This window comes from Mesitornis unicolor, unplaced genomic scaffold (genome assembly GCF_000695765.1).
Source record: "Mesitornis unicolor isolate BGI_N332 unplaced genomic scaffold, ASM69576v1 scaffold23526, whole genome shotgun sequence".
In the NCBI taxonomy this organism is placed as follows: Eukaryota; Metazoa; Chordata; class Aves; order Mesitornithiformes; family Mesitornithidae; genus Mesitornis; species Mesitornis unicolor.
The window spans coordinates 8,823-35,490 of record NW_010189221.1 but is presented as its reverse complement, the minus strand read 5'-3'; the positions used below and the strand labels follow the sequence as shown (position 1 = coordinate 35,490).

The 26,668-nt window shown below is 36.6% G+C and overlaps 1 protein-coding gene across 1 annotated transcript in view; it reads left to right on the top strand.

The window, feature by feature from the left end:
- Window positions 1–7,434: 7,434 nt before the first annotated feature.
- LOC104541851 (centlein-like) overlaps window positions 7,435–26,668 on the top strand; it is a gene marked incomplete at both ends in the record, with an annotated part of 27,823 nt that continues 8,589 nt past the window's right edge. The window contains 2 exons of the mRNA XM_010186001.1: window positions 7,435–7,523; window positions 17,259–17,343. Of these exons, the coding sequence (XP_010184303.1) occupies window positions 7,435–7,523; window positions 17,259–17,343 (174 nt within the window). The remainder of the gene's footprint in view (window positions 7,524–17,258; window positions 17,344–26,668) is intronic.

Genomic DNA, 26,668 nt, shown 5'->3' with positions numbered 1-26,668 from the left:
GTTCCATGATTTTACTGGCTGCCAAGGTGATGCTGACTGGTCAGTAGTTCCCAGGGTCCTCTCTAAGAAAGAGTGCAGTGTTACCTTTCCTCCAGTTACTGGGGACATCTGGCTGCTATGAGATGGGCATGGGTGAAAAGGTACCTTTAGTGGGAACAGCAAAACATTACTGTTTCTCAATAGAGCAAGTTGCATTTTATGTTTGGAGAAGCAGACTCTTGCTTGTGATTTTTCCAACTGCACTGAGAATACCTCTAGAATACCTTGAGGTGTCTACATTTACTATGTAACTACAGATTGAGCCTGGAGGAGAATGGCTGTAGCAGGTCTCTGTCCTGGTTTGAGCTAAATAGAACAGTCTGGTTTTCCCATTGAATTATATTTTTGTTCAGGAGGAGGTATGCTGTTCTTAGAGAATGATTTCAGATTATCTCGTTCTTTGTTGTTATTGTGTACACTGGTTCAACTATTTCAGGTACTGTTTAGCTCATGACTTAGAAAATATGCAAATATCCTTATATTTGCCTGCATTTTCCTAGGATTTGGGTGGTACCACAAAGTCATTTCAGGCAAAGTTGGTGTGATGGACCCAAATTCTGCTTGATTAATCATGGCAATTTAGAGTGAATGTACCCAAATGTATGCATATTGTTATATTGTCTATAAAATAAAACTACTTGTGCATTCCTGTTTTCTCATATGCATTGAAAATCACAAATGTATTATGATTATAAAGCACTATATTTAAACAAAGACTAACTCTGGGGCCTATGCTAAAACTTTTGGATTATCCTGTGCTCTCAAATAAGTGAGTGAAGTCTTAAAATAACTCTTGAGTTGTAGCACCTCCAGAACACAGTTCTATGACATAGAAAACTCATGCCCTGTGCCATTCTGTGCATCTTCTATCCCAATTCCTTCCATTACTAGGGTTAGTTTTAATTGAAATAGTTTAGATATTTATATTTTGTAGTGGATGCTGCACAGATGAGTGATTGTATGCTTGATCTTTAAAGGGATTAAAGCAAATGCTTACCTCTGGAACTGAACACTTTACTTTGTCATATCCACTTCTCTTTGTAAACAATTCATCAACATCAACCAAGTCTAAAGCTTTTAATGCTGAGTACTCAGAAAAGCAGTTGTTGGTGTAAGGGCTATACCAGTGAATGAAGGCTTGCAGAGCGTCCTGAATGTGTGTTCACCTAAGAGCAAAGGAAGTAATTTACTTTTAGTTGTTCAGTGAGGGTCCATGTCTATATGGTAACTTCTCTCTGCCATTTAATGCATGTTTATTTCTGTTCTGTCCTCCTGTGATCTTGCTGATCTGAATTCTACAGTGTTAATTCACTACCTATGTCATGATGGGCTAGGAAATATCTTGTATTTCTTGTCCATTGATGCCACAATGAGTCAGTTGCTTATGTCAGTTGAGAACATGTGATAAAATTATTCAGTTAAGAGCATTGCTGTCTTTTTGCCACACAGATGGACTAATCTGAGAGTCTGTTAATGAAATTGTGTGTAATGGCAACATCTTTTGCTTAGACCACTATTCGTGCATTAACATTGTAACATGATAACTTTGTAATATCTTTATGGTGCTTTTTTGCTTTAAACAGAGTTCTGAGTAAGAATGCAGTCTCTTGGGGGAGACTTGTGTGTATATTTATCTACACACAATTTTTTAATATTCTACATATATGTGTAAGTAAAGCAGTGCACTATGTTTTTCCATATTTGATTCAAAGGTATTTCTGTTGCTGAAACTACCAACAGAGGCAAGATGACAGGAAATTTAAATATAAAATTATGGCTGAAAGATATGTTAAACTATTTTTCTGGTATCATAAAATTACATGCTGGTAGCATGCCTCTTATGCTGCAGTGTTAAGGAATGCGGAGGGAAGCAGGAAGATATACTTGGTTGCTGATGGCACCTATTTTGAAGCTATCAATCTGGATGGGTCACATACAGCCTTACAAACCTGTACCTGCAATTAGATGTAACTCTGCATACTGTGTGTGAGTGACTTTTGTGAACTTGAAAATAACCTAATGTATCTTTAGAGCCTAGTGTGTATATGTCACTAAGTTTTCTTGTGACGTACTGATCAGTCTTACCTTCTAGTGACTTTTGCTGGTTGCCAAAAAGAGTAACCCATCAAAGACAGGTTCTCTAAAGTGTATGAGTATTCTGTACTGTAACCACTCAGTAGTATAGTATTTTGTATTGCCATGTGAACTCTTCCAGCCTGATAGTATTTTACTTTGTACTGAAAAATTCACTTCATAATACAGAAAATTGTTGGTATCTGATTCTTAGAGTTCTTGCTAAAAATTAACAGTAAACCAATAGCTCCCTCTGGCCTTCCAACTGTTTCATTTTCCCTTTTGGGAGCTATCTACTGATTAAAAACCTAAAATGGGAGTTTGTGTCCTGTGCTGTTGTAGCAATTATTGTGGGCGGGCAGTGAGTGGGGAGATTAAAGTGGGGAAGAGGTGGTTGTTAGGGTTTTAGTTTTTATTTCTTTCTGTTCTGGGAGTGTTAAATTCTAGTTTTCAGAAGGTGGCATCTTCCAAATTACTAAACAATAGTTGCAATGCTGTAATGATTTAAGGTATGGTGTGAACACTACTAATAGTTAAGGTGCTTTGAAATAAATGCAGTTAAACATCAAAAAGATTACTGATTTCAAAGTGTAGGTAACTGCGACACTTGATGTATGAATTCAATCTGAAGGAAGAGGTTTTTCAGTTTATCCTTGTTTTCAACACAGCGCATGGTAGACCTGTAAACTACAGTTAAATCTACTGTTAATATAGCACTGGAACTGTCATGAATGTACAGTTCCTGTGAGCAAAAAAGAGATACTACTTATGCTTTTGATACTTGTCTCGCTGCTAATTTAAAAGCTTTTCCTGTAGCAGTTCTGTACCATTTCTTTCAAATACTGCCAACTATTTCTTATTGACATATCAGTGTAAAACTACTCAAAACTTCTATGTTCAAGTCACTTTTAAGTTTCCATTGGACAAATAACTGTATGCAATATTGATACAGTTTTACATACTGTTGGTATGAAATGTTCAGAGCAGTATTTATGCTTGGATTTCTCTTCCAAAAGCAAAGTAAATTGTTTTAATATAAATAAGCCTATTTTTTCCCTGCTTATAAGCCAGAGGCATTCTTTGTTTAGTGACTTACTGATGTTTAATAAGTTAATTATTTCACTTGCAAGCAAATACTTCTGCTGCAGCTAGTCATGCCATATAACCTTTGTCAGTGGCTCATCTTATGTTTGTCTCTGATTCTGAGCTTGCTGCTGTTAAAAAGCAGTAAGAAAAGTCCAGTTTGCTTTGCAAAGAACATGTTCAAGGCCTTAAGGTACTCTGTCTTTCAGTATGATGATAAACTATTACTTTCACTGTAGGCTGAGGGAAAATGCTATTTTTCAGGAGATACACAATGTGCTCTGTTTTTTCTTTCATAATTCTTTAGTTCTGGCACACAAACTTGGTCACAGGGTGAGCGTTTTTATCTGACATTAAATATGTTGTGAATAAGCTTAGTTTTAATGAGTAATTTTCACTAACTTTCAGATGATGTCTGTATTCTGCCTTGTATATGTAAGTTCTCAGCTGTTCAAGGTATGCTCTTGCTGACCTCTTGAGCTGTTAATGTACACTTGAGTGGGCTGACTTCCTTGGGTATGCTGAAGATTGATACATCCCAGGCCTTGACAGCTGTAGTATTTTTCTGTGCCAACTTCAGACAGTCTAAGCAGCCCTTTTTTGGGAAAAACTGTTTGGCTCCCAAGACCATTCAAGGAACAGCCTTACCAAGTCCGTTACTTGTGCCAAGAGCTTAAAAAGGCTGTTAAGACTTCTTTCCCTCTTAAAACTGTAACAATTTTTGTCTAATACTAATGCTGTTATACAAAATGCTTAATTACTTATAGATTTAAATGAAACAGTTTTAGTTATTAAAATGTTTGACATGTTAAAGAGAAGGAAGTCACATTTTATGGTAACTTAGCATTCACTGACTGTTTTACTAGTGTTTTATTGTGATAATGAGAAGTTTTGTACATTTCCATGTAAAATTTCTTTTTAATGTAATACAGCTCACAGATTTTGAACTGCAGATAACATTTTTTTTTTCATAGATTGGAGGAGTAACTTTCAATACCAGTTCCTGCCATCATCAAAAATAAACAGTATTTATTGAAATGGCACTGTTTTGCAGTGCAGGAAATTCCAGTAATTTTTCACTTATTTCCAGACAATTTGGGAATGTTTTTGGTTGTTTTTTTTGTTTGTTTTTCTTTTTTTTTAAAATGGACACTATTTAGCCTGTTCTGTTTAGCTGGGTTTTTAAAGTTTATTTTGTGCACGCTGTTTGCAGTGTGCAAGAAATATTCCTTACTACAAGCAAACTTCTTTAAGTTAGGATGGCTTTTTCATCTACTGTTCTTTCAGCACAGACAGAAATGTTGCAGGACTTAGTAAGGAGTGCCAGTTTCACTGACATGAGTACAACTTGGAGTTGATTTTATTCTTCCTTGGACAGCTTTGAAATAGTTACTGAGCTTGGAGATGAATATGAACTGCTTTTTCAATTAAAAGAGATCATTTGCACCCAAGTTTATTAATTCTGTTATATTAGTTTATTAAATATAGTGGTTTATTCCTCCATTAGCCTTTAAAGATTTCCTTATACTTTAAGTGGTGTAATTTAGAGTGTAAAAACTACTGTCCTTTTGAATGATTGAAAATAAATAATATTTCCATTGTTATTATTTAGTGAGTTTTTGTTTGGCTGTGTGATTTTTCTTTGCTAAGCTTCCAGCATAAATACAAGATATTTTTGGATGTTATAATTACTCAGTATTCTGTGGAGATCCTAATGCTTTCTGGAGGCCTGTGGCAGTGTATCCAAAACTGAAAAACATTATTTTTCATTCTCTCTTTGCCTGAGAAGAAGCAGTAGGTCATGTGTGGTTCACAATGTACATACATTGTGACTTTTCAGCTGATATGGAAGGCATTTACACGAGATGGTGACTTTTTTGAGGATGCATGAAAAAAAGGCTTTAGGACTAGATACATAGAAAAATCCAGGATATTCAGTGGCATAAGGTGGTAGCACACAATGAGCAATTGTACTTTTTTTTTAAAAGATGTTGATAGCCATCTTTTTGACCTGAACTGAGTAACCTAATTAATATGGTGCTTACAGTTTGTCTTTTAACTTAAATCCTATCTGAAAGTGAACTTATTTTTAGCACTTCTACTGAATAAAGACTTAAATACTGTTGTGAAGTCACTTAAGTTTTTATCTGTATGCCATATGGCTTAGTTTTGATGTTCTTGTTCTTCAAAAAAATGTATATAGTCATGCACCATAGTGCACCATAATCCAGTTAGTTACTATCTGCTTGCACAAAGCAGGATTGCTTTTGGTTTTGAAAAGGGTCCTTACAGTGCTGACTCAATTTGTCTGGGGAAAGATGAACTTCTTTTCAAGGGTTTTTAAAGCACAGTCTGTGCCTTATTTTTTTCTACACAAAGTTTTTTGTTAACTGTTTGGTTTTGTTTGGAAATACCAGAAATGAAGTCTCCCTGTCAACACTTTTAAAGTTGTGTACATCCTACAGAGTCAGTTAGATTAAATTTGTTTGGTTTTATGAAAGATGAACTACAGCTGTAGTCCAGCTAATAATAATCTTTAAGTGTAAGATCTCTGTGGCTAGAGCCTTTGTTTTATTTGCTTTCTAGCATGATCAGAAAGCCATTTAGATTTGTCAGTAGCATGCATTCTTATAGTATGTAGTTGACTTTTTCTGGATTTATAGCAATACCTCGATAAGGCATCACATCTCTGTAAAGTTTTCTTCCTTGGTTAGTTGAAGTTGATGGCATTTAAAGATTTAAATAAATGTAAACTACAAATTGCAATAATAGTTGAAAGAGGAAGATATCTTGTAAACCAGCAATCATAAAACCACTTACTTTTCACTTGCTAAGTATTCTTATGTTTTCTCAGATGTTCAGCATTGCCACACTTCTCTATGCAATTTTAAAATTAAGAAAGATTTCAATTTCTAAATTTGAATAAGAGACACGTCAGAACGTTTAAAAAACTATTTGAGGCTTACCTTAAAAATCATAGAGAAAATAAGTGCAACAGTCTTTCCTATTTCTTCTCTTATAATAGTTTGATAAATCCATAATTCAGTGTATCTGGCTGTTGCAGTATTAATCTTGATAAAATAACTTAAACTCAGTACACTGATAAATGTTGATAAAAGTCTGCTGGCTTTAGAGAGCTCTTTTAATTTCATATTGAATATAGTTGTCTCGTTTTGAAGAAAGAGAAACATTAAGATGGAGTGATTGTCATGTGCTGGAACTGATATTACTTGTAAAGTTCAAGTCTGCTTCCTAGAAGGCAAAACTGGGAGCAAATGAAAAGAAATAATAGCAAGAATAGAAAATACAATTTCTGCTTCTAAGGCTTACTCTAATCATACAGTGTGTGGTCTTTATTGACTCTTGTGAAGCCTGTAAAACTTGTAGTTCTGTTGAGCTGTTTTGTGTATTAGATGACCATTGCTTTTAGCTGTTTCAAGTCAAGAGCTCATAGTACTGTGACCTAGTACTGTACGATCTGTTCTTATTCATAAAAAATTAAAAATTCAGTGGGAAATCTATGAGAAACCAAGCAGTGGAGGTGAAGATAGGAACTTGGATCTTTTGCTTTATTTGATGATCAGGCTTAAGATAGAGTTGTGCAGAGATGAGATACTGTGGTGTTTGTTTACCTGATGTTAATGGTTAACTAATGATACCTGTGGTATCTTAGATTAGATTCCAGAAGCTTGGGAGAAGAAGGAGCTGGAGAAATGGATAGCTGTAGTAGTGTTGCTTTTCCTTTTCGGTCATTTATTGTCCTCATGCAAATTCTATTTCTCTTCAACATTCAAAAACTAGTAAAAGGTAGACTAAGCTGCACTCCTATGATTTTTACCTGCAGAATAGACCTGGCTTCCAATGTGATCTTATTGGCTTACTAATTTCTAATTTAATGTTAGGCTGGTTTTAACAGATCTTCTGTTTGTCTAGTCCATGTTTTATGTACATATGCTTTCCTGTTGTTCTTCTTGTCTTCATCTTTTGATGACTTTTTTTTTCCCCTAACATTTTTATGTAATTGGCACAGTATGGTTTTAGTTTATAACATAACTACATCAATATTGATGCTTCCAGTAATTAAACCATATTGAAATAAAAATGCAACACTGCAAAATAACAAGTTATATACAGTAGAAAATACACATTTGGGAAAGTACATACATGCATAGTATAACATTTTCATAAGGCTTAGAATACATTTAATATATATATTTTTTTTTTTCCTCTGTTTCTAAGGCTGATAAAGAATTTGTGTGGTCCCTGTGGAAACGTCTCCAGGTGTCAAACTCAGATCTTACTCAAGCTGTCAGCTTGGTTGTAGAAAGGTGAGTTTAAAAATTTAACATGATACTAGAAAAAGCAACAAACAAAACCCCCTCTACTGATACCATATTCTTTATCTTTTTCATTGACAACTATGTAGGATTTTTAAAATGTGTTACAAAAATTTCAGTGTTAAATCTTGTCAAGATTACCTAGAATGTGTTGCAAGTTTCCTTTTTTGTATCAGTTGGAGCATACTTCAAAATCTGTTTTCACTGTGGTTGCTCTGTTGCGGTTTAATTCAATTTTTAAATTACAAATGTACTGTATATTCCGTTTTTCTATTGAAAGAACGGGAGGAGGTAAATGACATTTTCAGGTATCATAAGTGATTGGATAACAGTTGCAGATAAACGTAATTTATGTATGTATTCTTAAAGAAGTGAAAGGCTAAGACATGGTAGCAGAACAGATGACCATGCAGTTTAGCTATTACTTCTCTGAGGTTATTAATGATGATTATTTCTGTATGGTACTTGCATGTTATCATCTGATTGCTGTAAATGTTAGGTAATCATCACAGTATGTAATGATTGACCATTTTAGAACGCTAATATTTACAAATTCAGATTTTTTGTAAGCCAAAGATAAGGAGAATTTGAATAAGTTGGTAGTCTGACAGAATTCAAATGCTTGATTTTCTTAGAAAGGATTTGTCTGTCTGGTTTCCCAGGGTGCCATGAGTTCCCTCTTTTAAAATGGAAAAGTGGATTTTTTGAAAATAAAAAATGGGTTTTAATTTCTTCAAATGGCTTCCCAGTGTTACTTGGGAATCTTACCATTGAACCAGGAGGGGTCCTAGCTAGCTCTTTTGGGTTCCTGTTCAGTGCTTTGATCTTGAAAGGCCTGGTTTTTTTGTTCACGTCTTTCTTTTCTGATCTTGATCAATAAATGTTCTTCCACTTTTGAAAATAAAGTGTTAAGTTCTTTAGATTGGAATGCATTCACTATAGCATTGTCCCATATTCTGCATTGCATAAAGCGCTGAAAACTTTGCTGAAAAGTGCAGTATGATCATGTAGCTAAAACTAATATTCTAAAGCATCCATACCAGGGGAAGAAATTGATGATGTAAGCACAGGCAGCTTGTTTTAAGACAGCTGATACCTGAGAATTCACATGTGGTCACCAGCAATGATGTCAAGTAACTTCTGGCTCTGTGCTGCGACACTTACCTGCAGAGAGTAGTAGCTTGGCTATTAGGTCAGTGTACTACTATTACATTGCTAGTATGCTTTGATTTGGGAAGTAATTTTAATATATGAGGAAGACTTAGGAATAGATTTACAGCATTTTACAGCATCATGCATTTATGTTGAAATGCAGATTCTGACTGACTTGTTTCATGATTTGGTCGTATTTGCATGAGGACAGTGGTGATAGTATCAGTCTTCTTCCTTTGAAAAACATAAAGATGCAAGAACTGCTTAAAATGTATAAAGATAGTATTTAATGTATGCAAAAATATTACATGTACATAAGCACAAGTATATTGAAAACATTAAAAAATTGTTTTGGCTTAACCATATATTATAGATAGCTGAACAATATGGTAAATTTGAGCTCTTCTACATGAAACTTAATCAGGTAGAAACAAGTGTTCAGGCTTGTTAATATTTTTTAATTTGTGTTGCATATATAAAGAAATCAGGCTATTAAGACAAATTGAAGCATAGAAATGTTAAAAAGCATGCCTTTAAGTAATGGTGAATACAATGAATTATTTCGAGGTGTTGAATTGTATGCCTTTATGAGATAGTCAGTCTTTGTCCTTTTCCATGTCTAGGAATTTTGTTATACTTGGTAGTTAATCTTTTGCTTTAAATGATTTTATATTTTATTTAGAACAGAAGTTGGTAATTGTGTGTACATTATGCTGATTGATACAATGAAATAGGGCTCTAAAATACCACCTTGATGTCCACAAACATGATCAGCTGAATTTTTTACAATGGTAGGAAATGTTTTTAAAAGGGGTAGGAAACCCTTTTAATGTAGTGTTCAGCCTATCAGAAGACTTTCTACAGAAATCTGCTGTATAATAAGTCTATTATATACGAAGGTAAAGATACATTCTGTGTATCCACTTTGCACGTTGTGTAGAGGCTGGTGATTGATCCTCTTGTGTGAAAGCACAACAACATATTCTGTTAAGGTGCTTGGGTTTTTTTTTATGTCCTCTCTTCTTTCAGGAGAGCACTAATGCTTTAGAACACTTCTCATGGACTCAAGGCTATATACATCTATATCATACCTTTCCCATACTTCTCAAAGTTACGGAATTAAGAAAGAAGAATTTGCTTACACAGCATCTTTTTAGGTGTTATCATTACCGCAGAGAATCCTGGAATAGGTTTGAATAAGACCCACTCAGTATATAGTAGTTTTGTTAATCACAACTTTGAATTTTGGAGTTGCTTTAATTTGACAGATGGAGCAATAGTGTGTATTTTTCTATTTAATTGAAGTGGCTTCATCTATTTTGCCTGAGAATGGTCTAATTGCTGATTTGGATTTCTAGCCCAGCTTCACCTGTGAATCTTCTGCACAACCAAATTATAGTCCTGTGTGTTCTCTACTAACTTTTCCAGCTATAACTTTCCATAATCTTTTCCTAAGTAGCTTTTGTTTTCATGACTGTACCTCTTCACACTCGCATACTTTCAGAAAAGTTTTTATCTTCACAGAATCACACCGAATATCAGAAGTTGGAAGGGACCTCGAAAGATCCTCCAGTACAACCCCCCTGCCAGAGCAGGATCACCTAGACTAGGTTGCACAGGAACATGTCCAGGCGAGTTTTGAATGTCTCCAGAGAAGGAGACTCCACAACATCTCTGGGCAGCCTGGTCCAGTGCTCTGTCACCCTCACAGTAACAAAGTTTTTCCTCATGTTCTGGTTGAACCTCCTATGCTCCAGGTTGCACCCATTGTCCCTTGTCCTGTCATTGGACATCAGAGAGAAAAGCCTGGCTCCTTCCTCCTGACATTCACCCTTTACAAATTTATAAACATTAATGAGGTCTCCCCTCAGTCTCCTCTTCTCCAAGCTAAAGAGACCCAGCTCCCTCAGCCGCTCCTCAGAAGGGAGATGCTCCACTCCCTCAATCGTCTTTGTGGCTCTGTGCTGGACTCTTTCAAGCAATTCCCTGTCCTTCTTGAACTGAGGGGCCCAGAATTGGACACAATATTCCAGATGGGGTCTCAGCAGGGCAGAGTAGAGGGGAAGGAAACGTGTCTTATTACCTTCTTTATAGCAGCAAATCAGTTTCTCTGTTCCAATATCGTTATTAGATTTCCAGGGAATCTGCTATATAGTGCGACTGTTACCCAGAAAATTACAGGACAAGTTATTTTCTGACTTTGTTAATCTAGGAAAAATACCTGTATTTAAAGGGTAAAGAGATGGGATTACCAAGAAACAGTTATAAGCAAAGTAATTCCTGAAGCACATCACTCAGCAGATCTGTGGTGCTCACAGCCTGTTTTGCTATATTGTATGTGGCTATAAAATGGTTGTATCTGACAAGAGCTGGACATTGAAAACTTACACTGAAATTTGATAAAAGCCATCTTGAGTATTTTTAGAGACTTTTTACCCTTATCTGTAGTAGGGACAACATTGACACAGATGTAGCCAAGTTGATAACGTTTTCTATCTTGCCCTGGCTTACTAGGAGATTTTGAGATCAATAGATACAAACATAATGAAGTTGATTAAAACCTTCTGTTGTTTCTGCTTGTGACATGGATACCACCAATGTTTGCATAACTTAATTTTTCGGTGTTCTTTCCACCAAAAATTCCGTAACCGAAAAATGTTCAGTGTTCACCAAATCTTTGTTATAAACTACCTCAGATCAGAAGCCAGCTACCTAATGGAAGCAGGCAGAATCTAAGAAAGTGCGGTCATGTGTATTCTGGATAATTTATACATATATATAATGAACCAAACAATATTGTCTAGTGGATTTCAGTCCTTCAACTGACAAAAACAAGAGGTTACAGTGACAGGAATAAAAAGATGCAGGTGTGAAAGGACAAAATGTTCACTTACAACTATGGACACCACAGATGTGTTATGGAAAAAACCAAACTATGTATTAGAAGAAATTGAGTGGGCATTACTAGCCATACAGTCAGGTAATTTATATTTGTGGCATTAATTTTATTTGTAGCATTAAACAATTCCCTATAGTATCTTTTTCTCAAACCAGGAAAACGTGGAAAGCATGACTTGGGAAACATAATGGGGAATTAATAGTAGATTTCTATTATTTGTCTGGCATTTTGAAGTGCTTTCATGGTCCCAAAATAGAATTTCACCTGTTATAAAATTGTAAAAATGTAGCTGGTACCTTTTTATGGCTGTGCTGTTGATTCCTGTAATACACCAATGATATTTTACTTTTCAGCAGTCTTTGCGGTTCTTACTGGATAACTGTAACTATATTCCCATTTTAATATTCCAGTATAAACAAAAAATTATCTTTACTGTGCAAATGAGGAATGCCTTTGGGATATGTAAAAGCCTCCAGGTATCTTCGAACAAGCCATTGTAAAAGTACTGTTCATGTTAGTATACTTTCCAGCTACTTTAAATACTATTGATCTCAGTATTATGTAAAAAGCATGCTATTTCTAGTTCATTGCCTTTTTGAAACACTTTTTTTGATGATGAGTTGGAAAAAAGAAAGTGCTAGAAAATACCTTTTACAGGTAAATGCATATGTAAACTCAGAGTTGGGGTTCAGATGAAAGTATCCAAGGTTTTGAAATATTTTTGCAAACTTTGAGAACTCTCCTTTAAGACTTTTCTCTTATAATATGTGAAATCTCGGCAGGTCAACTGACTCTAATTTTTCTGTAGGGCTTCAAGCTGACTTCTTTCCTTTCTTATGGAAAGGAGATGTACAGGATTCATTAATGATCAAACTGTGGCAGTGATACAGGACTTGGTAGCTGTAAATAGGGATTGTGTTACGCTAGATGATGCCTTTGCAGATCACAGAAACACAACGAATATTAGGAGTTGGAAGGGACCTCGAAAGATCATCCAGTCCAACCTCCCTGCCAGAGCAGGATCACCTAGACTAGATCACACAGGAACGTGTCCAGGCTGGTTTTGAATGTCTCCAGAGAAGGAGACTCCACAACCTCTCTGGGCAGGCTATTCCAGTGCTCTGTCACCCTCACAGTAAAAAAGTTTTTCCTCATGTTCAGGTTGAACTTCCTATGCTCCAGCTTGCACCATTGCCCCTTGTCCTGTCATTGGCTGTCACTGAGAAGAGCCTGGCTCCTTCCTCCTGATAAACATTAAATGAGATAGTTATATTTGGTAAGCTTGCCTTGCATAGATGTTTTTCCACCCCTAAATTCCAAGTCTGCTGTGCCTTGCAAGTCTTAACAAAGAGCAAAAATGGATTTATCATTTCAGGTCTCTCTGAGAAACAGTGGTAACGTGAATGTTAGTGGCAGGGGTTAAGAGAGAGTTTTGTTGTTGTTCTTCCTGGGGAGTTACATGTGTCTAAAAGTGCTCAAATGGATGAAGACATGGCTGAAGAGCAGGTGATCAGAAATAACCAAAGAATTTTTTGCAAGTTAGTCCCAGGAACTTACATTGTGGGTTTCCTGCATCCTGTGAATAGCAAATTGTGAACGAAACATTAAACGAGTTGACATAGATTCCTCACTGACTGACTATATACAGATGTACTAGAAATTATAAGTACTTTTTACGTAAAAGGATAAGTGCATGTGCTTTATGAATGAGCAATATGATTGCTCATGTTAATTGAAAAGTAATTTAAAGTTCATCTTGCTGCTTTTGAAGTAATGATAAATAGCTTGCAGAAGCTTTTTGAAACCACTTACCATTTTACTCTTCTGCAGATTAGTAGGAAGCAGAATGACAGGAAAACATGGAATTAAAGAAGATCTAACACACTTTTAAAGGCCATTACTGTTTTGTCACTCTGAGTTTAAAATGAAGTGGACTCCCTAGTTATTATCACTGAATAAAGTGGACAGCATAATATGAACATAAGAGTACAACCTTTCTGTCTAAGGTCAAATAATTGTGATTTTCTACAGTTGATGAAAGTTTAATATCCTGTTTCATTAAAAATTCTCAGATCATTGAACATAAGTCAACATTCCATGGAGAAGAAGGTATTATGCAGCTTGCATGTGTGCATATCTGCATATCGGAGCACAAAATATTGACATGATAATTGCAGTCAAGCCTGATTGAACAGTGGCCTCTGGGAATTCAGCTGGTGGTGTACCAACTGAATGGCTGCTCAGGACACAGTTTGAAATGCAAGGTGCAAGTTAGCACTTTATTCAGCACAGGCAGGCATCATTTAAAAATCCTTGGGGGAAACCTTTGTGATGTGCAGATGTTAAAGCAGTCTGTTCTGAAGTGCTGGTATTTTGAACACTGTAAGAGACTGTATTTTAGATGAAAAATGTTTACAGAATTATTTGGGAAAAATGTCACTGTTTTCTTTACTACTCTAGTGTAAAAATATGTTTAGTATTTTATGTACATTGCTTAAAATAAGAACCCTTAATAAATCATCTAATGAATTAAATCAATCAAGTTAGAGATGCAAGAAAATTTACCTTTCTGTAGTGATGCTTTTCCATTTTGATACATAACATGAAACATAGAACTGGCTCTATAAATAATTTACTAAGGAAATTATTTAATTTTTTTTTGTTTATTAATTTTAATTTTTTTGTTTAATTGGCTCTTAAATTATTTTTGTAAAGAAATATAAATGGCCGTATGCAATTTTGCTGTAGAAAATAACTGCTCTCTTAGAAAAGTACAAAATGTGTGGTATCAATTTAAATGCCTTTTTTGCTCCATGCTTTCTAAATCTTTTAAAACTACTATTTGTAAGTATTAAAATAAAAAAAATAAAAAGCATTTGTTATAATTCATCATGAAGTATAAGGAACTTCTAGAATCTGAGGTAGACATAAACTCCTTATTAAATTAAAACTATTTAACTCTGTTTTTTCTCTCTCCTTATTAGGAACACAGAAACACAGTAAGGTTTCTAGCTGGAAGATTAAGGCACTGTCTCTGTTTTTGCCAACCACTGACTGCAACCACAGGGATGTGGCTGTACGCAGTAAATTACAGTGTTAGTGGCATATTTACAGTAGCATTGATGGTCTGTGCTCTACAACTTCACTTTGCACTTGGGCAATTCATTATCTATTTAATAACAGCATTCAATGTCTGCATTTGTGTAAGTCTGTAAAACAGTTGGAGGACTGGGAAGAATGATAATCAAATTAATTACTCTATCATGTGAGCTGCTATTTTGTAGCCTTTCTAGTTCTGTTTAGATTCAAAGAATATATTTCAAAAGTAACTATTTTTAGAAGCAGCTTATTTTCAGTTATATAGGTATACTCTTAAATTTAACATTTGTTCTTCACTGTACAGACCAAAGTTTGCAGTGTAACCTTAACTTTCTAAGTTATTTAAGGCCAAATTTGTAGATGAGTTTGTTTGGTGTTTTTTTTAATCCTTTTGCTTGTAAAATTAAAAGGACTTACTCCTTGAAACATGTAAACAGCAGGTTCAGTTTATTAGCTAAAATTATTTTAATTTAATTAATGAAAAAATGACAGAGTTATATACAACTCTGAATTACTTTTTCTTGACAAATGGTGAATTGCTTAATTGATTAAGACCTCTGGTCGGATATAAGATACCTCTTTTCTCAGGCTGCTTTTGCTGAAGATTTTAGGAAGCATGATGTTTTTTAAACTTCAACAAATGTCTGCTTTTCAAAAACTTAATGTTTTTGTAGTGCATATTATATTTTCATGCTTCATTCATAGCTGAATGTTTCATCATATTCTAATGTTTCATTTTGAACAAGCCATTAAAAATTTGCCAAACCTCAAAAATACTGTCCTGTCCAGTTGTGTAAAGTATAGCATAATACATAAATAAAAATTGTAACACAGGAAAAGAATTAAGCTTAAGAATATTTTCTCAGTTTCTTCATTTTTGTGGGAAGCTGAATCTTGATAATCTTTGTAGCTAAATACATCTGTGTTAAACATTTAAAATAGGTAGTACTCATGGGAAAAGTGATTGGAGCTTAAAACTTGTACAAATTGACAGCTTCTCTTCACTCCATTTTTCATCCTAAAGAAGTCTGCAAATATTCTTAGCTCACATCATTATTGCTCATCAGTGGTTCTAATTAGCTAAACAGGAGTTTGTCTCAGTCATTGATCATCATCAGCTTCTTGACAGTGCCTGAATTTTTTTCCCCCCATATTCCAGTGGGCTTTTTTTTTTTTAATATATTGTAAATACTTAACAGCTCAATTAATGAAGTTGGTTGAAGGTCCCATATATATTTTTCTCCTACCTTAATGTAATTTAAATGCATGTCTTTTCAGCTAAGTTTTTCTTAGTTTTCTTCCAGTACTCCAACACATCAGTGCTGCTGTGTTTGCTGTAGGAGAGTGCTACTTACAGTTATCATGCCTTGAGACCTTGGTGTCCAAAAACCTTACTTTAAATTCCATACCATTTTTATTTAATTCTTTATTTACTCAAAATCAGACTAGATATTTTAGCAGTCATAGAACTTTATTTAATAAAAAATATGGTATTGGGTAGCCTGTGGGAACAGTGTAGTTTAGCTTTTAAAATCACTGATAACAGTAGAATATGCAATAGCGGGGAAAAAAAATTGTCCATAATGTCTACTGTCCTTATTAGTCTCTGTTACAAAATGCTTCAGCAGAGGAAATGTTCTGTGCACAGCTGGGTATTCTCATCCAGTTTTGGTCAGATTTACAGACTCATGGGTACCCCTCTTCCATTCCCTTCCACTTCTGAATTATTCCCATTTTGGCAGAACAGAAGTTGTGCACGTAGAATTCTCTGGCTTTTAGGGGTGACTTATATCCAGCTATGATGAAAGTTTAATGGTAGTATCCCTGAAAACAGGGATAGTCTGAATGAGTTTCTGCTTCTCTGTCACTTGTGGTGCTGGGGATGCCTGAAGTATTTGGCCATTTTTAGGGAATATATGTTTCTCAGAATTCTTGTTGCAGATATGTGATAGGAACTCAGTCTTGTGCTAAGGAATCTATGTGTAGCCTTACTAATGCAATGTTTGTTTTCTTTCCAATGAAAACAGAAACCAGTAATGCCATCAACATTTAAAACTCTGTCAAGAAATAGGATCACAATGAGATGAGGTGGTTTGTTAAACGAAGTGTTAATAACTCACCAGCTAGTTTTCTATGAACTGTTGCAGAGATTATTATAGCTCTGCACTTATTAACCACATAGAGAGGCTTTGCTCATCCCCATTACCCAAGTTTCTCAGCTGTCTTTTTCCCTGCCCAGTAGAAGTTATAGGTTCTATTTATGTGAAAGATATCAAAATAGCTATCCATGATGCTCAAAACGGGTTTTTTTCAGACATAGAAATGCCATGTAGCTGACAGAAGAACTTTACCTCTTGCTTTTGTTTCTTCATGAAGAAAGTTGTGTTAGCTGTTTACAGATGTAATTTGCTGTCACTTGCTGTATGCTTCCTGATTAATTCTGCAAGGCCTGTCAGCTTCAGATAATTTAATTTTCTGTGTTTTAAAATGACATTCATTATCAGGACATGAAAAATTCAAATTATTAGCTGCATATTATGACTAATAAAGTGTCTACTTTTTTTGTTTGTTTCCAGAGAAAAGCAGAAAGCTGAAGTCAAGGACAGAAAGGTTTTAGAGATTTTGCAAGCCAAAGACAGCAAAATAGAAACCCTTGAACAGGTTTGTATTATGTTTAAGTAGATCAGTTTAAAAAACTTTTAACATTGACATCAAATTTAGATTCCCTAAGATGTGGAAATAGTTTGCTCTTGTGTCTTAACGTGAAGATTGCAGGTGACTCAGATTATAATCTTAATTAAACACTTCTGAGTTGTTCAAACAGTTGACCTTTCACCTAAAAACTTCCTATGGTTTTAGATTAAACCTCTTTTGTAAAGTTTTATCAGCTCATTGCCTAATTTTGCCTAATGGACTAACTTGAACTTGGATTTTAATCTAAAAGAGTTCTGACTATATTTAGGTTTGTAACGTGCCGATGGTTTGGAAAGATTTGCCATCCTGACAAATACAAAAATAAAACATCTCTAGAGTAATAAGTACTAAAGTGTAGTATCCTAAAAGTAATACAGCTATGTATTTTAGTGTTACTAACCTGTGGCAGTTTTTATTAAGCTGTTAGCATAAACTCTAAAACAATAATGACAAATGCAAAATGCCACGCAGAAGTCTTACATCATGTGTATTCTGTACTGAACTGTTCACTCAAAACTGAGTGTAGTGTATCAGAAAAAAAAAATAAATGAAAACCATATATTGAGCCAAGCTCTTGGTGAAATTGAGGAAGTAAGAGTACAATTTCTGAAATTCAAAATAATTATTTGAAATGTAATCAAAGCTTTTGAACCCTTCATAGTATTTGAAATGTGATACTTATGAAATCCAACACTAAAAAATACTAAATAAACATAGGAGAACAATAAACATTGTACTTTCTTTTTCTCCATAAATCTCAAATGACTACCTACTCAAGACTACAAGGAGAACAGAATGTGCTTTTCCGTATTATTCAGAACATTAATAAGAAAAAAGTTATAATCAGACATAACAAGTGTGATGTGGAAAAAAAGAATTAGAATTACTTCACAGATAATAAAGCTTATAGCAAAAGATCTAGGGCATGCTTTCAGATGTCTAAATCTTCCAGTTCCTGGGGATAAAAGGCTGACTGATACATAGTTTTTCATGGAATCAGAGAATAGTTGAAGTTGGAAGCCATGCTTAAGCAGAGTCACCTAGAGACAGTTTCCCGGTACCGTGCCAAGACAGCTTTTGAGTACCTCAAAGAATGGACACTCCACAACCTCCCTGGGAAACCTGTGTCAATGCTTCTTCACCCTCTCAGTGGAAGAGTGTTTCCTGATGTTCAGAACGAACCTCCTGTGTTTCAGTTTGTGCCCTTTGCCTCTTGTCCTGTTTCTGGGCACTGCTGAAAAGAGCCTGGCTCCATCTACTTTGCATCCTTTCTTCAGGTATTTATATACATTGATGAGATTCCCTCCAAGCCTTTACTTCTCTAGACTGAACAGAGTCAGCCAGAGGTCTCAACTTTTCCTTATAGGAATGTTGCTCCAGCATCCAAATTATCTTCATGGCCCTTTGCTAGATTCTTTCCAGCAGCTTTGTATCTCTTGTACTATGGAGCCCAGAACTGGACACAAGACTCCAGGTATGGCCTCTCTAGTGAGTAGAGAGCAAGAATCACCTCCCTCAATCTGCTGGCAGTACTTTGCCTAATGTGGCCCAGGATACCATTTGCCATCTTTGTCACAGTGGTACGTTGCTGGCTGATGGTCAAGCTGATGTTCACCAGGACGCCCAGATCCTTTTCAGCAAAGCTTTCCAGCTGGGCAGCCTCCAGCATGTATTGTGTTGTTCCTCCCCAGGTACAGGACTTTTTTCTTGAATTTCATGAGGTTCCTTTCAGCCCATTTCTCCAGCCTGTCCAGCTGCTGAACTGCAGCATGGCCCTCTGGCATATCAGCCACTCCTCCTAGTTTTGTGTCGTCAGCAAACTTGCTGAGGGTGTGCTCTGCGCCATCATGGATTGGTTAGAAACAGCAGCAAATAATCACTTAGGTATTAAGAATTCTCCCTTCAGAAGGGTGGTGGGATCAGTAGCCCAACTGAAGTGCATCTATATGAACGCATGCAGCATGGGCAATAAACAGGAGGAAGTAGAAACCATCATGCAGCAGGAAATATAGTTATATAGTTCTATATAGGATATATATCCTATATAGTTATATATGGGACATAGTTACTATCACACGAACATGGTGGGACAACTAACAACTGGAGCGCTGCATGTATGGGTATAATCTCTTCAGGTGAGATAGGCAAGGAAGAAGAGGCAGTGTGGTTGCCCTGTATGTTAGGGGAATGTTTTGATTGCCTTGAGCTCAGTGATGGTGATGATAGCATTCAGTGTTTATGGGTAAAAATCAGGGGAAAGGCCAAGACAGATATCATGATGGGACTCTCTTAGAGATTGCCCAACCAGGATGAAGAGACAGATGAAATAGTCTACAAGCAAGTGGGAGAAGTCTTACAATTGGTAGCCCTTGTTTTCATGGGGGACTTCAACTTAACAGATGTCTGCTGGAAATATGATAAAGCGGAGGGGAAGCAGTCTAGGAGGTTCCTCGAGTGCGTGGAAGACAATCTTCTGACACAGCTGGTTAGTGCACTGACTAGAAAACATGCCTTGCTGGACCTGGTATATGTGAACACAGAAGGCCTTGTGGGTGATTTGATAGTTATAGGATGCCTGGGGCGTAGTGATCATAAAATTACAGAATTCTCAATTCTTGGAGAACTAAGGAGAGGGTTCAGCAAAACTGCCACCTTGGACTTCCAGAGGGCAAACTTTGGACTGTTTAGAAGGCTAGTTGACAGACTCCCTTGGGAGGCTGTCCTGAATGGCAAAGCAGCTCAAGAAGGCTGAATATTCCTCAAGAAGAAAAACATAAAGGCACAGGACCAGGCTGTCACTGTGTGCTGAAAGATGAGGCAGCCAGCAAGAAGACTGGCCTGGCTGAACAGGGAGTTTAGGCTGGATCTCAGAAAGAAGAGGAAAGTCTGTGAGCTTTGGAAGAAGGGGCAGGCAACTTACGAGGACTAGAAGGATGAAGTGAGGTCATGCAGGGTAAAAATTTAAAGGGCTGAAGTCCAACTAGAACTTTAATTGGTTAATTCTGTGAAATAGAATTAAAAATGTTTCTCTAAATATCTTAACAACAAAAGGAGGGCCAAGGAGAATCTCCCTCCTTTATTGGATGCAGGGGGAATCACAGTGACAAAGGATAAAGATAAAGATGAGGTACTTGGTGCGTTCTTTGCTTCAGTCTTTAATAGTACAGACAGCTGTTCTCTGTGTCCCTGCTGGAAGACAGGGACAGGAACAGAACAAAGCTGCTGTGATCCAAGAGGAAATGGTTAGTGACCTGTTCTGCCAATTAAACACTCACAGTCTATGGGGCTGAATGAGATCTACCCAAGGGTGCTGAGGGAGCTGGTGGAGGTGCTCACCAAGACACTTTCCATCATCCGTCAGTAATCCTGGCTGACTGGGGAAGTTGCACTTGACTGGAGGTTGGCAAATGTGATGCATATTTACAAGAAAGGCCAGAGAGAGGATCTGGGGAACTACAGACCTGTCAGTCTGACCTGGGTGCTGGGGAGGGTCATGGAGCAGATCATCTTGAGTGCCATCATGTGTCACATTCAAGACAAACACAAGATCAGGGACAGTCAGCATGGGTTTATGAAAGATAGATCCTGCTTGACTAACCTGATCTCCTCCTGTTGACAAGGTGACCTGCTTAGTGGATGAGGGAAAGGCTGTGGGTGTAGTGTACCTGCAGTGAGGTAAAGCCATTGACACCATTTCCCACAGCATTCTGCTGGAGAAACCAGCTGCTGATGGCCTGGACATGCATACTCTGCTGGCTAAAAAACTATGGATAGCTGGGTCCAAAGAGTGGTGGTGAGTGGAGTTAAATCCAGTTGGAGGCCAGTCACAAATGGTATTCACTGGGGCTTAGTTCTGGGACCAGTTCTGTTTAATCTTTGTCAGTGAGCTGGACAAGGGGATTGAGTGCTCCCTCAGTAAGTTTGCAGATGTCTCTAAGCTGGGCTGGAGTGTTGTTCTGCTTGAGGGTAGGAAGGCTCTGCAAAGGGACCTGGACAGGCTGGATCAATGGGCTGAGGCCAACTGTATGAGCTTCAACAAGGCTAAGTTCCTGGTGCTGCACTTGCATCACAACAACCCCATGCAGCACCACAGGCTTGGGAAGGAGTGACTGGAGAGCTGCCTGGCAGAGAGTTATCTGGGGTACCAGAGAATATGAGCCACCGGTGTGCCCAGGTGGCAAAGAGGGCCAATGACATCCTGGCTTGTAGCAGAAATAGTGTGGCCAGCTGGAGTAGCGAAGCGATCATTCCCCTGTACTTGGCACTGGTGAGGCTGCGCTTTTTATACTGTGTTCAGTTTTGGGCCCCTCACTACAAGAAGGACATTGAGGCACTGGAGCCTGTCCAGAGAAGGGCAATGAAGCTGGTGAACGGTCTGGAGCACAGTTTTTATGGGGAATGGCTGAGGGAGCTGAGGTTTAGCCTGGAGAAGCAGAGTTTGAGAGGAGACCTTATTGCCCTCTAAAACTGCCTGAAAGGAGGCCGTGGTGAGGTTAGGGTCAGTTTATTCTCCCAAGTAACAAGTGATGGGACAAGAGGAAATGGCCTTAAGTTGTGCCAGGTTAGGGTTAGGTTGGATATTAGGAGAAATTTCTTCACTGAAAGGGCTGTCAAGCACTGGACTGGCTGCCCAGGGAAATGATCGAGTCACCATCCCTGGAGGTATTTAAAAGATGGGTAGAGAGATGTGTTTTAGTAGTGGACAGGTTATGATTTGACTTGGTGGTCTTGAAAGACTCTTCCAACCAAATCATTCTATGATCATGCAGATCATCAGTAAATTTTGTGATGTTTCTGATGGCCTTTACTAGGTTCTGGCTTGAACTGAGGTAGCCAGTGGTGTAAACTCAGATTTCCAGAGCTTACTTACCTCTGGTTTGTTCAAAATAAACCTAATACACCTGCTGACTGATGAGAAACACCACTGAAATTAGGTTATTCATCCTTTAATTTTGTATTGCAATGGTGACTGGAGTTTGTGTGTATTGTCATGGCTGAAGGTATGATTTGTGGTGTCTGATGCATGCATGAACATCATTTTGATAAACAAGCGATGCAGGGTTATTCCTGCCTTTCTACCCTGTCCTTAGCTGGAAGAGAAAATACCTGTGTAAGAGGTTTAGAAGAATTTGTGTGCAGTACTGTGCTTTCAAGAAGGGCAGCTTGTGAACCTGTAGTGTGCATCTATGTGAGATTGCTCTTTGTGATTTCATATCAATTTCTGAAGCTGAAATAGAAATTTATCAGAAATTTGAAATTGATTATGTGTTGCAGTTACTATCTAGAATAGGAGAGAGGCTGTAAATCTTATTAGAACCAACAAAAAGTGGCAGCCAGGAAAGGAGGACTTGGCAACAGAATGGGAGGAATTAGATTAAGAGGACAGTAACTGCTTTTTAGATTGTTGTCACAATTTTAATGTATGTTGTAACAGAGCCCTTTTAAATAGCATCCCTTAGAGTATCACTAACTCAGTGGGGAGGCTGTGAAGGGCACAGCGGTGCCAGCGTCCAATGCTGTATACAAAAGCTGTATATGAAGGTGGTGTCATTCTGACCTGGCAGCATCCATTGGCTGAAACAAGTTGAGGATAATTTTCTGAGTTTTTGGAGTGATTTAATGGTTTGGTAATCAAAGACTGGGGCTGGCATAGAGAACAATATAGCAAGGAGCATTCTCATTTATTTTGTTTTTCTAGATTTGTTCTTTGTTAATCTAAGGGTAAAAATATATTATTTGTGTAATCAATGTGCAAATAGGTTGCTTATGAAACTGTGCGTTTTGACAGTAATGACAACGCTGTTTTGTTGAAGTATAGACAGCAGGACTTCAGGGCTTCTGTTGTAGTCTGCCAATCTGTTACCTCTAGGAAGATGAGGCTATCCAGTTGTCTCTTCTGTTGTTTTTCACTTTCTCTTCACACATTGTACAGAGATATCAGTTGCAACAATATAATTTGTCATAGGGTATTTATTTACTAGGAATTTCTGAGTGGCCACCAAACAGCTGATTGTATGAATCCATGCTGAGCAAGAGAGAAAAGGCAAATAAATGACATATCTCATAATTCAATATGTATGTAAGCTGCTATTGCTGCCAGAAACAAGAAGAAAACCCTAGAAGGAAAACATGAGATAATCTTTCTTCTCTTGTATTCTACTTAGACGTGGTCTTGACATGCTTTAGAGTGCTCTTAAAATTACTGTAAATAAGAAAGCATATTCTCCATACTCTAGGTGAGATGCTTGTAGTTATTTAATATTGAGAATTATATTAGCATTATTTGTAATGAGGTGTTTTAACTATTTCAAGGGTTTCCATTTTAATGGATATTAACTGAAAATCAACTAAAATAATTAATTTAAAAACTTGTGACTGAGAAGTAATATGGTCTTTAATCACTTTTGTATAATCTAAACTGGAAAAAAAAGTGCTCAAATATTCAAGAGAGTGGGACCTGTGTCTCTAAGGGTAAAAGTCAGTGTAAATCATGTTTTTGCAAAACTTCTCTGTCTAATATCTTTAGAACAGAGTACATACATTGAAATTTCATATACTTCAGTCTTTTGTGCACCTTACCTAAATTAAAATGGTGTACTCTTCAGTTTAGATAAATAAGATTTTTTTTTTGCCCTGAGTTTATAGCATAACTGCATATTGTGTTAAACATTTTAAATATGAAATAATGTGGAACATTTAAAAATGTACCATTCAGAGGTTCAAATAAATACAGTATTTATTAAAGCACTTAAGTTTTTTTTATCTATTATTGCACATAAATTCAGTACAAAATTTATTGTATTGGAGTTTTCCACTGTATTTTCCCCTTTGTTCCTTATTTTAACTTCTGGTCTTGATGGTCACTGCTGTGTCTTATCTGGTGTATGCATACTTGTTCTAAAAGCTATGTGGTAAAAATGTTACTCTTTTGAGGCTGGTAGCTAGATTGCTGTACTGATTTTATTACTGTCATTTTTGTTCTACACAATGGCTCAACACTTTTCTCAGTAGTGATGTATCCTTGCCATATATATGTAATTTCTCAGTGTGTTTCAAGAAAAAGAATTTCTAACTGCTGCTTTTAAGTGGATAACTCGCTATCTTAGAATTTTAATTATTCTTCTTCTGAAAGCTGAGTGCTGCAGATAGTGCTTTTTCTCCCCCATTTTCCCTTTTCTTTGGAAACATTTTCCACCAGCTGTTTTTAATATATGATATTTGTCTCAAATAGATCACTAGTACTTTTTTTGTTGTTATTTAAAATAAGGTGAGATTTTTGGAAGAATGCATTAAAATTTCTGACTTTTAAACAATTAGTTTAGAGGATAATGCGTGAACAGAGAACATTCTTCTATTCATGCGATAGATAATTTAAAATATATTTTATTTCCTCTGAAGATGAAATTAGAGATATGTAAAAGCAGCAGTAAACCTTTTCTGTCTTCTATAACATTGCTAATTAATTAGGTTTCAATTTGGATCTAGAGGAACTAAAGCTAATCTTTTTGTCCTAGACCTTGTAACATTTCAAAACCTTATCAACTGATTATACTCCAGAGGGGTTAAAATAGTACTAGCTTGCCTCATTATCTACACTTGAAAATCTTTAGCTTGCTGTGTAAATCTATATTAGTCTCTTTAATGGGTCCAATTGAAAGAAGCATAATTCTACCTTCAAGCATTAATTAACACTAATAAATTTTTCTTAACTTCTGTACCTTCACCTGATTGTATTTTTCTTTGTAATAAAATGCTGTTATTAAATTAAGACAGATGTATACACACATTATTGCCATTGAAACACTTTATTTCCAGTAGCATATAACCTTGATTATGCTTGTGTAATGAGGGACATGAGGATAATTTTGGTAATAGAGAGTTTGGATGAATGTGTCAGTAGCGAAGAGATTATTTATGCGAAGTTTATAAACTCTTTGTAGAAAAAGTTTCTCCAATGAATGAGTTTCATAGACACTGCAAGTGAAGAATGTCTGAGGACACTGGAACTTTTTTTTCTTTAAAAAGGTCATTTTACTCAAGTTGTACCTTGAAAAAGGGATCAGCCTTCATTGCTGAAACCTGTCTGTTTTTTGTTGCCCCTTGGAACTGCACCAGTGAATTACCATATGTCTTTGTACCTTTCTTGACATCTTCTAGTTAGTTTTGCCATAAAATTAAGGGAAAGAAATCTCGTTAAGGAGCTGACCTGAGTGAGAAAGATGAAAAGGAAAATATATTTAGTATTCAAATAATTGAAAGTTGCTGGTTCTGGTTTACTGATAAAGGCTACCTGAGGTAGGTGGAATGACGACTATGGCGGATATCAGTGGGCTTGTTTGTCTGAAGAAATTCATAAGCTGTAAATTACAGTGTACCTTTATAGCTCAGCTTTTGTGTGAGCTCCCAGTAGGAATACTTTCTCTTCAAGTTGAAAATGTGTTTCTGTGAGGTAGCTTATTCCATTTTGAGGAAGGAGTTTTCCTACTTAATCCATAAAAAAGCAGCTATATTGGGCGTTCGCATCGGTGTGCTGTAAATACATGCTTCACTGTTTCATTAACTTGCCTGTGTAGCCACACATGAAGTTGGCTAAAGCTTCTGGACCTGTATTACTCAACCTTCATGTTGTTAGTGCTGTTTCTGCAAAGACAGCTTCTAATAAGAGCTGCCTTTGGATTAGACAGGGCAAAGTACAGTAAGTAAAGAAATGTGATGTTTCTTGTCTTTTGCCCATTCCACTGGTCTGGAATGCTCAATTCTTATGTTAGCAGAGCTCAATATTCAAGCCTGGAAAGAAGAGGTAGGTCATGATCTTATTAATCCTCTGGGGACTTGGAGTCCAATTTGGGAAATTTATTGTTCAGTCCAGATAAGAACAGTTATCATGTAATCAATTTATTACCCCTTTAAGGATGCTGTTGATAAGGAATCTTTTCATATATCATGGCTTTTTACTTGAATAAGACAGATTTCCTCACATTTAAGAAAATTGTTGTTTCTTACAGACCAGATAGCATAAAGATGCATGAAGTGCCCTTTGAGATTAGGTTCTGCCCTAATAAATCTGCTGTCCACACTTAGGAAGGAGCTTGTCATAAAAGTTGATCACAGCAACAGCTGTTCTTTATTTACTACATCTGATCTGGCAGCACTGATGTACGTGAGTGTAATGAAATACTGCTCTGTCAGTAGTAGATCTCGTTCGTATGGATTCCTGCAGATCTCACAAAGTCATGCACATTTTCAGAAACAGAATCTGAAGGCCTCCTCAGCAAGGCCTACAGAAGGGAAG